The sequence below is a fragment of the Mytilus edulis genome, chromosome 13 (genome assembly GCF_963676685.1).
Source record: "Mytilus edulis chromosome 13, xbMytEdul2.2, whole genome shotgun sequence".
Taxonomy (NCBI): domain Eukaryota; kingdom Metazoa; phylum Mollusca; class Bivalvia; order Mytilida; family Mytilidae; genus Mytilus; species Mytilus edulis.
Genome location: NC_092356.1, coordinates 11,196,395 through 11,207,514, shown reverse-complemented (window position 1 = coordinate 11,207,514; position 11,120 = coordinate 11,196,395). Strand labels below are relative to the sequence as shown.

General features: G+C 34.5%; 1 protein-coding gene across 2 annotated transcripts in view; it reads right to left on the bottom strand.

Annotated features, from left to right (window-relative positions):
- Positions 1 to 6,111: 6,111 nt before the first annotated feature.
- LOC139500951 (pre-mRNA 3' end processing protein WDR33-like) overlaps positions 6,112 to 11,120 on the bottom strand; it is a 40,400-nt gene continuing 35,391 nt past the window's right edge. For both annotated transcript variants that reach the window (XM_071289879.1, XM_071289880.1), the window contains exons 16-17: positions 9,537 to 10,223; positions 6,112 to 7,076 (exon numbers count right to left, since the gene is read on the bottom strand). In XM_071289879.1, coding sequence (XP_071145980.1) covers positions 6,358 to 7,076; positions 9,537 to 10,223 — 1,406 coding nt within the window. In that variant the 3' untranslated portion in view covers positions 6,112 to 6,357. The remainder of the gene's footprint in view (positions 7,077 to 9,536; positions 10,224 to 11,120) is intronic.

Genomic DNA, 11,120 nt, shown 5'->3' with positions numbered 1-11,120 from the left:
CTTGTTCTAAGTCATGAATCTGATGTACAGTAGTTGTCGTTTGTTTATGTAGTTCATACGTGTTTCTCGTTTTAACAAATATTATACTGTTGGTTTTCCCGGGTGAATGGTTTTACATTTCTATTTTTGTGGACTTTTATAGCTTGCTGTTCAATGTGAGCCCAGTCTCCGTGTTGAAGGCCGTACATTGACCTATAACGGTCTACTTTTATGATTTTTTATTTGGATCGAGAGTTGTCTCATTGGCACTCATATCTCATCAATTTAACCAGCCTTTTAACGTATCAAAGTAAATATAACGGAATTTGATGAGACTGTCATTTAAGTGAGATGGTTAGCGCTATAGAACCAGGTTTAATCCACCATTTTCTGCATTTGAATATGCCTGTAATAAGTCAGGAATATGACAATTCTTGTCCATTCGTTTTTGATGCGTTTTGTTATTTGATTTTGCCATGTGATTTTGGACTTTCCGAATTGATTTTCCTCTAAGTTCAGTATTTTTGTGATTTTACTTTTCACTACGTTTAATCTGTGAAGTGGTTTTGATTTTACGATAAATTAATGAATGAACGATAATGTTATGAATGAACAAGAGCACCTGGCCTATTCCTTAAAGAAACATCAATTAAATATACAAAACCGTATTTAATCAGAGATAATTAAGTAAAACTGTACAACTGAAATGATTCCATATATTGTTGAAACATCGTACTAATGGAGAACAGACAAGTATAAAAATGCACTTGTTTCCCTCAAACCTCTGGATTTCATTTATAGTCAAACGGTTGTCCCCATTTATACAAAAACATATGTTGAAACTTCTTAAATGCACTAACGTTTTTCAATTAATTGCATCTGAAAACATGGATAGGTCTTTACGAATGGCAGACCAGGAGCTTGTTTGACAAAATACTATGGCTTGATCTGAGCGGAGTCTCTGATCTGCGTCACAAAGATTGGCATACAAACAATTGCTTCAAAAAAATATATGGCATGCTTTACAACGAAATGATTAACAAGAAACAAATCTGACAGACATGCATCAGCGAGAACTTGAATTACTGGCTCCAAAATTAGGACAGACATATACAAATTTGGAGGTGGCTATACATATTTGTGAGCGCGTAATCCGCCACCTCACTACGAAAGTGGTGTACACTAGTAATTTTGGGGCCCTTTATAGCTTTTTGTTCGGTTTGACCCAATGCTCCGTGTTGAAGGCCGTACATTGACCTATAATGGTTTACTTTTATGAATTGTTATATTGATGGAGAGTTGTGTCATTGGCACTCACGTCACATCTTCCTACATCTAAAACACAATTAATTAACTTTGACCACATAACTATTAAAATGAGGACAAGTTCAGGTGACATCTGCCAGTTTGACATGCAAACGTTAAAATTGTTCCATACACCAAAGTAAGTAGAACTATACAGTATCTAATATATGAACTTAATCACGAAAACTTAACCTTATTCACTGATCCATAAAATGTGGTCAAGGTCAGACGAAAACTGAATGGCATGAGGATCTTGCAAGGTACGCATATACTTAATATATTTATCATATTACTCACAAGAAAAAAATAACATTATAATAAATAAAATAGCAGCCTAAATAAAGTACAAAGTTGAAGAGCATTGAGGACCAATAACAGACCAAAAAATAACAAAAACTAATTTAAACAACTGAAGCATGAAAATGAGGTCAAGGTTAGAAGACACCGGTCAGATACACATGTATTCCATACACCAAATGCATACCTATTGCATAGTGTAAGAAAAACATACCAAAACTCAATAAAATGTTTCGCTGCACACAGCCTGATAGACCGAACTATGAACAGTTCGGGCAAAGTAGTGAAGCTGGATACTGTCTGAATTTGGAATGACACAAAATAAATGTGGTCAAAGATCTTAAAATTTAGAAATTGGACATTTAATTTACCTAAAATCTGGTCTGATATCTATAATCTAACATCATGGTAAAATTCAATCCCAGGCTTCCCTTTGTGGTATGGTATCTTGCATAACAATATCAGAGAGATCCATGCACTTACGCACAAGTTATTGGAAACTAGCAAAAAGGCTTGTTTTCAGCCCCCTTATTCCTGAACATTTAAGGCAATTACCCCAAAACTCAACCCCAACCTTCCCTTTGTGAAATGGAACTATGTGGTACAATTTCAAAAAGATCCATACTAACACACGATATTGTCTGCAAAATCAATCCCAACCTTCCTTTTGTGGTTTCAAATCTTGTATAAAATTCTATCTATTTTTACTTATGTTATTATCCGGAAACCAACTGTTTACAGACGATGCGGACAACGACGTGATACCCATATACGACCACATATACGAGGTCAAGGACATTGGACATATGTTAGACGGAAACTGCATAACATAAGGCGTCTATATACAAAGTTTTCAGGATCCAGGTCGTCTTCCTTTTGAAATATTAAGCTTCTAAGAGGTGAGCTAACGTCACCACAACCGTATCATTATCCCTGTCTAGCTAACTGCGACAGAAGTTGCAGGCTGGACAAAAATCTTTTGGTGTTTTTTTTAAACTAAGCACTAAGCAATAAAGATTATGTCAAGGACACTTGACTAGTGTCAGAGTGAACATTAAGATCACAAGAAATTTTCATATTAGATATTAATTATTCATCTGTTCCAGTTTCTGCACGCATTTATGACATCTTTGTCCTAGATGACACCACCCAATTAACACTCATAAGTATTTTTTCACTATATACAGCAGGCACATCAATGTACATTTCTAGTGAAATCTCAGTTCATCAGCAGGTATTTAAAGACAATAAACAACATTCTAGCAATGACAATTTTATTTACAAATTAGACATTAAGCATGAAATTGTCACGAAATTATCTATTTTTTACAAATAACCAGACTGCTTAATATAAATAGTATAAAATTTTAATGCATAGCAATGCCTTTCATTGTACATGTTTTTGATGATTGAAATTTTTCTTAAAAATCACCAGTATCATAAAAATTTGACATAAAGTACATTAACATTACAGTACATTTAAGAATTTTCGATACAAACATTTATTCAAGTTTTATAATTACATGGTATCTCCTGGAATTTATGAATTTTCTTATTTTGAATGCCAAAAAAAAAGCAAGTTATAGGAAAGATATATGCATGTTTGCTTATGTGTATGTACCTTGAATATCTTAAAGAGTTTCAGAAAAGTCTACTTTTTTTACACTTGTTAATTATTAACAGTTATTTAAGTACCAACTGACATCATATCAAAAAGTTAGATTTAATAGTCATTTTCTTAAATTGAAGATTTTTCTAGTTAGCAGTATTAAAAATGTTGAACAGCAAATCATTTTGATGTGCTATATTTCTTATACTCACTCAAAGATACTTACAACTCTTTTTATACAATCATGTCTCGTGTCCAATGGGATGAACTGATGGATGAATTGATGAATTGATTAATGAATGGATGGATGAAGGAATGAATGAATGCTCAATGTCAAAATAATAATCTGTGAACAAAGTAACTAGAGGCTCTAAAGAGCCTGTGTCGCTCACCTTGGTCTATGTGACTATTAAACAAAGGAAGCAGATGGATTCATGACAAAATTGTATTTTGGTGATGGTGATGTGTTTGTACATCTTACTTTACTGAACATCCTTGCAGCTTACAATTATCTCTATCTATAATGAACTTGGCCCAGTAGTTTCAGTGGAAAATTTTAGTAAAAATTTACAAATTTTATAAAAATTGTTGAAAATTGACTATAAAGGACAATAACTCCTTAGGGGGTCAATTGACCATTTCGGTCATGTTGAATTATTTGTAAATCTTACTTTGCTGAACATTATTGCTGTTTACAGTTTATCTCTATCTATAATAATATTCAAGACAATAACCAAAAACAGCAAAATTTCCTTAAAATTACCAATTCAGGGGCAGCAACCCAACAACGGGTTGTCCGATTCATCTGAAAATTTCAGGGCAGATAGATCTTGACCTGATAAACAATTTTACCCCATGTCAGATTTGCTCTAAATGCTTTGGTTTTTGAGTTATAAGCCAAAAACTGCATTTTACCCCTATGTTCTATTTTTAGCCATGGAGGCCATCTTGGTTGGATGGCCGGGTCATCGGACACATTTTTTAAACTAGATACCCCAAAGAAGATTGTGGATAAGTTTGGATTAATTTGGCCCATCAGTTTCAGAGGAGAAGATTTTTGTAAAAGATTACTAAGATTTACGAAAAATGGTTAAAAATTTACTATAAAGGGCAATAACTCCTATATGGGTCAACTGACCATTTCGGTCCTGTTGACTTATTTGTAAATCTTACTTTGCTGAACATTATTGCTGTTTACAGTTTATTTCTATCTATAATAATTTTCAAGATAATAACCAAAAACAGTAAAATTTCCTTAAAATTACCAATTCAGGGGCAGGAACCCAACAACGGGTTGTCCGATTTATCTGAAAATTTCAGGGCAGATAGATCTTGACCTGATAAACAATTTAACCCCCGTGTCAGATTTGCTCTAAAGGCTTTGGTTTTTGAGTTATAAGCCAAAAACTGCATTTTACCCCTATGTTCTATTTTTAGCCATGGCGGCCATCTTGGTTGGATGGCCGGGTCATCAGACACATTTTTTAAACTAGATACCCCAAAGATAATTGTGGCCAAGTTTGGATAAATTTGGCCTAGTAGTTTCAGAGGAGAAGATTTTTGTAAAAGATTACTAAGATTTACGAAAAATGGTTAAAAATTGACTATAAAGGGCAATAACTCCTATATGGGTCAACTGACCATTTTGGTCATGTTGACTTCTTTGTATAACTTACATTGCTGAACATTATTGCTGTTTACAGTTTATCTCTATCTATAATAATATTCAAGATAATAACCATATAACGGCAAAATTTCCTTAAAATTACCAATTCAGGGGCAGCAACCCAACAGTCGGTTGTCCGATTCGTCTGAAAATTTAAGGGCAGATAGATCTTGACTTAATAAACAATTTAACCCCATGTCAGATTTGCTCTAAATGCTTCGGTTTCAGAGTTATAAGCCAAAAACTGCCTTTTACCCCTATGTTCTATTTTTAGCCATGGCGGCCATCTTGGTTGGTTGGCCGGGTAACCGAACACATTTTGTAAACTAGATACCCCAATGATGATTGTGGCCAAGTTTGGTTAAATTTGGCCCAGTAGTTCCAGAGGAGAAGATTTTTGTAAAAGTTAACGACGACGGACGACGGACGACGCCGGACGCCGGACGCCGGACGCCAAGTGATGAGAAAAGCTCACTTGGCCCTTCGGGCCAGGTGAGCTAAAAATGTAAAAGAAGTATTGACAATAATGTCCTATCTTTTGTACCAGATCTTCAAACTGAGCTGAAATTAAATCATTCTAGATCAGAGAGTAGACAATGGACTGAAGAGGTGTTGTTACACACTTGATATATTTTTCAGATTCCATTCCTTTTAAAATCAAATGCTCTGTTCTTGCAACAGCAGCAATGAATAGCACTATTAAAGTTATTTGTCTGATCTATTTTAAGATTTAAAAAATTTATATTCAGTAATTGCAGCCATGTCTGATAGGAAGTATGGGCATTATAACCTTCCTATAATTCCTTAAGGCAATCTCACCCACACTATTTCCTAAATATTTGAAGCCAATTATTTCGAAACAGGTTTTCTCTGATATATTTTTTGGACAGATTTTATCTAAGCATATTTTCTTTTTACATTAACAGCAATTATCATTGTTCCTTGCCAGTTTAACAAGAATAATACTTTTAAGCAGACACCCCATAATGATGCAGGCACATTTTTATTCTTAATGGGGCATTTGTATCATAGATTATCGTTTAATATTGCATAACTGATAACAGACTACTAACACCAAGTAATGCCAATACCTCACACTATCCTTTTTAGGAAAGGCAAGTTTTTAAAGAACAAACACTTAATTTAAAGAGGACTGTCATGGCTCATACATTAGTTCCTATGTTTTCTAAATAAAGCACAGGATCACCAAAAGCTATTCTTAGAATGTAGCTTAATTAGGCTAATTTAGATTTACTTTCTTTATATTTTTTTCTTTTTTTTTATAAAAACACTTCTGTTGATATTATTGCAAGAGGTTTTCCACCTAAAACATTCATTTCATGAAGTCGACCTTTGACCCTTCAAGTTTTATCTCTAGTGATCTCTAAATGAAGATTTAAATCATATGGAACTCATTTAAAGCAATAAAGAGATCATAAATAAGTTCAAACTCTTATTTAGCACTGAGTAGTAAGTCTTGAGACATATGAACAATACATGATTATCTTCCTCCTCGCCATCCTCCCCTGCCTCCTCTTCCACCACCACCCCTACCTCCCCTCCCACCCCTATGTCCACCTCGATCATTCCAGTCCCTGTTGTTACCACCAAAATTGTCTCTGTTTCTATTGTCTCCAAAACTATCTCTTTGGTTTCTATTATCACCAAAGTTATCTCGTTGATTGCGGTCATCGAAATTTTCACGTTGATTTCTATCATTGAAATTTTCTCTTTGGGTTCGATCACCAAAGTTCTCTCTTTGATTCCCATCGCTGAAATTGTCTCGTTTGTCTCGGAAGGAACCATCTAACCCTCCTCTTGGCCTTGATTCACGGTCATCCAAGCCACCCCTTGGCCTTGAATCACGATCATCAAAGTCCATCATTTCTTCTTGTCTATTCTGACCTTTATTCATGTTAAATCTATTATCCTGCTTCCTGTCTTGATCAAAACTTTGATTCCTGACCGGAAATCTATTGTCCCTATCTTCACGATTTCTCTGTCGCAAGTCACTGTCACCACGAAAATCAGAATCTTGACGAAAATCTGAGTCTTGATTTCTAAAGTCAGTGTCATTAAATCCACCACCTCCTCTATTAATGCCTTGATTTTGATTTGGACCTCTAAAATCTTGGTCAATATCAAAAGGCCTGTTCATATTTGGTCCTCCTTGACCACCCATTCCAGGTGCTGGACCCAGTAATGGCATTCTCTGACCACCTGAAAAATATGAATAGCTCATAAAATAAATCTCCTAAACATCACAAAAAAACTAAAATAGTGGAATATTTCATATTGCTGTTGGCAAGTAAAAATTCTTCTATATCATTTTTTCCACGTCTCAGATTGTGGTTCAACATATTGTCTTCTGGTCTTTTCAGTATCAAATATTACCTATTCCCCAATATGACTGTTTTGATGAGTGTGAATTCACATTACTATAAGACATGGTTTTGAATCTGTTTATCCAACATTCATGTATTTAGTTATGATGTTTTATTTGTTATTCTGATCCGATATTGTTTTATGTCTTTGTAGTTGTAATTCTATTCTTTATTTTCTATTCATATATGTTAAAGTAAAGATGATTAATCACCCTGTCATATATATTCGATTTAAGTTAAAAGCATATATATGGATTTATTCGTTTTCCAGTATTGTTATAAAATACAACAAATAACATAACTACAAAGCTAATCTAGATTAATATCCATTTTTTAGAAATTTATCTGTGACTTCACTTTTTGTGGCTTTGATACATTAGTGTGATGCAAAGTTCTGATTCTATTATGCTGTTTTTGTGTACTATACTAAATTATTTTAGGTATTAGTTGTTATTCTGTGGTGATCATGTCAAAATTGCTACTGTATTTCTCGATCTTGAGTGTTTTTGCATTTGTTTATACCATATTCTTGTCATGTAATGTTGTCATTTAAGCGATATTTTTAACATTGCCATAAAGTGTGATGTTTGGCTACCCACAAAACCAGGTTCAACCCATCATTTTTTCTTAAAATTTCCTGTACCAAGTCAAGAATATGGCAGTTCTAATCTAATAGTTTGTTTCTATGTATGTTGCATTGTCGTTTGTTTTTTAGGACCTTTAGTTTCTGTAGTATGTTGTTTTTCTCTTAGAGTTGATGCATTTCCCTCGGTTTTGGTTTGTAACCCCGATTTGTTTTCTCTAAATTGATTTGTGACTTTGAACATTGCTATACTGCTGTGGCCTGTATTTTGATGGAAAAAAGTGCCACTTTTAAATGTATGAAAAATCTAGAGAGAATTATTTCCTGCCAAATTTTCAATTGATTATATCTTTAAAAAAACAAGGACACAGACCTTTTATTTTTTTCTACTTCATAAAATCAGTTATCCATATACTACCAATTTACAAGTCTTTCAAAATGCTTGTTTATTTATAAAAGGAGCTAAAATCCTTAGGACTCTTCCATAAAGCACGAATCAATCTAAATTGATCTTGTCTTAAATGCAGTAACTAAAATGTGTTCTTGCTGACTTACATTTGTATATTTCATAAATCACGTTTTTTTCCCTGTTTTGTTCTTTTCCAATCCTCAGCCTTAGTCAGGGTGTGTAATTAGGAGATAACTGTATTGTATTTTAAGCTCCGACAGCATCAATTGAGGATTTGATTGTCTCAAATTAAGTTTACTGGCGATGCGTTAGCGGAGACAGTAAACAGGTATTTGCAACCATCAAATCCCAAATTGATGCCGTCGAAGCTTAAAATACAATATTGTTATCTCCATTCTAATTAAAATGACAGAAAATAACGTTAAAACATGTATTTAAAATCTGTCATATGCCGTCTGCGCTTGCGCGTACGTCCCATAGCATCAATTGTCAATTGATGTCATGTAAGAAAGTGACATTATTAAATCAAAATGAGAGTTACAAACGTTGTTGCATTACAATTTTAATTCATTGCATTCAATATTCAAAAATTTAAGCCAAGAACAATGCATTTAGTTGGACAATAAAATATTCATGTATTGTAAATGTTAAAAATATCTACTCCATTTACAATGATATAGGAGTGGGCATGCAATTTCTTTTGTTGAATCAAATTGAAAAAAGCAGATAAGCGTTTGTAATCAATATCTTTACAAAATTAGAGATTATAGCTAGAGTGGGCATGGGTGGGCTGGGTTGCCTACTGTGGGCAGGTGAACATAAAAAAATCCACATGGGCTGTATATATCACCAACAGAAAAAGTTCCAAATTATCGATTTGATTTTTATAAAATTTAAGTTAAATCAAGTGGATCTGTGAGCTCACTAATGATACCCCCTCCCACTAAAAGTGTATGGTAAACAGGAAATTGTGGAGTGAAGAAACTGAAAAAGCATCACACAGTATATATAGCCCACTCCTAGAAACCTGTCAACCAAATTTTCGGAAATCCTATGAAGTTTCTGAGAAAGAGGCGACAAAAAATCTTCATTGGAAGGACAGACGGATTGACAGATGGACAGACAGACAGAAAGAGGTAAAACAGTATAACCCCACTTACATGATAGGATCCTACTTGAAATCCTGAACATTTCCATATTCATAATCTACTTGAAATTTAATTAGAAGAACTTTCATATACATGTATATGCAACAAATAGAAGAACTTTCATATACATGTACATTTAACAAATGGAATACTAACCTTGTGGTCCAGGACCAGCCATTCTGTTTCCAGGGCTCATCATGCCCTGCGGACCCATTGGACCTCCCATTCTATTTCCCATGAATCCAGGTCTGTCACCCATCATGCCTTTGGGTCCCATTACTCCAGGACCAGGCCCTCGAATGCCACCAGGTTGATTTCCTAACATTCCTGGCCGGTTTTGTCCCATCATATTTTGTTGATTTCCCATCATTCCTGGACCAGGTTTGTCAATTATTCCTTGATTTCCCAGAAGTCCTGGTCTATTACCCATCATGCCTGGTGGCTGATTTCCTATAAGACCCGGTCTGTTCTGTCCCATCATGTTTTGCTGATTGCCCATTACCCCTGGAGGCCCCATCATTCGAGGCTGATTACCCATCATTCCTGCTCTATCTCCCATCATTCCTTTATTTCCCATCATGCCTTGCTGATTACCCATCATTCCTTTCCTATTTCCCATCCTTCCATCTTGCAGTTCCATGATTTCATCATCCCTCATATCCTCTCCCCTATCCATTCTCTCTTGGAGCTCAATCAAGTTTTCCTCTGCCATTCGTTCATCAAAATCATCCATGTTTTGAGAATCATTTCTGGATCTGTCATGTCTGGAATCTCTTTCATCTCTGTCGCCATCTTGATCATCTCTGTCCCGACCGGGAAATCCTCTCTTATCTCTCTGAAAGTCTTAAAATAAGTAAAACTAAAAACATCAACAATAGTGCATAAGCTTATATATCATACATTCTTCTGACCATGCTTGTTTGAATGCTGAAAGTCTTAAAGATAAACTACAAGTACATGTAGCACATAAATTTAACTCAATTAATGAATTGCAAATCCAAGGTAAAAAGTAGACTACATTTTAAGCCTTTTATTACTCCTAATATAGGTGGCTAATTTTGTAAACTGGAATCTTTAGCCTGTTACCTGGATGACTACGGTAACTGTATACAGGAAATAATCAGGAATTAAACACTGTAAGTGTTAAAAAAACTAACTTAATCAATGATTATGAGAATGAGGTCTAGTGTCAAATAAAACATGCTAAACAAGCGTGAACAATCATGTAGTTACCAAATATAGCTGACCTGTTGCTTATAGTATTGAAGAAACAGTAAGTTATTTGATTCCCAAATAGGAACTCTGTCTGCAATATAAAAAAGAAGATGTGGTATGAATGCCAATGAGACAACTATCCACAGAAGACCAAAATGACACAGACATTAACAACTATAGGTCACCGTATGGCCTGCAATGAACAAAGCCCATACCGCATAGTCAGCTATAAAAGGCCCTGATAAGACAATGTAAAACAATTCAAACGAGAAAACTAACTGCCTTATTTAAGTAAAAAAAAAATGAATGAAAAACAAATATGTAACACATAAACAAACGACAACCACTGAATTACAGGCTCCTGACTTAAATGTTCATAACATACTAAATGTATGTTCATATTGAAATTGATAGAGAATGTAATGGGGTTAATCTTCTTAGCATTGTGTATGAGTTTCATAAAAAAAAACCTCAAAGAGTGCAGAAACAAATAAATGGAGAATGTCCATGTGACACAGATGATGC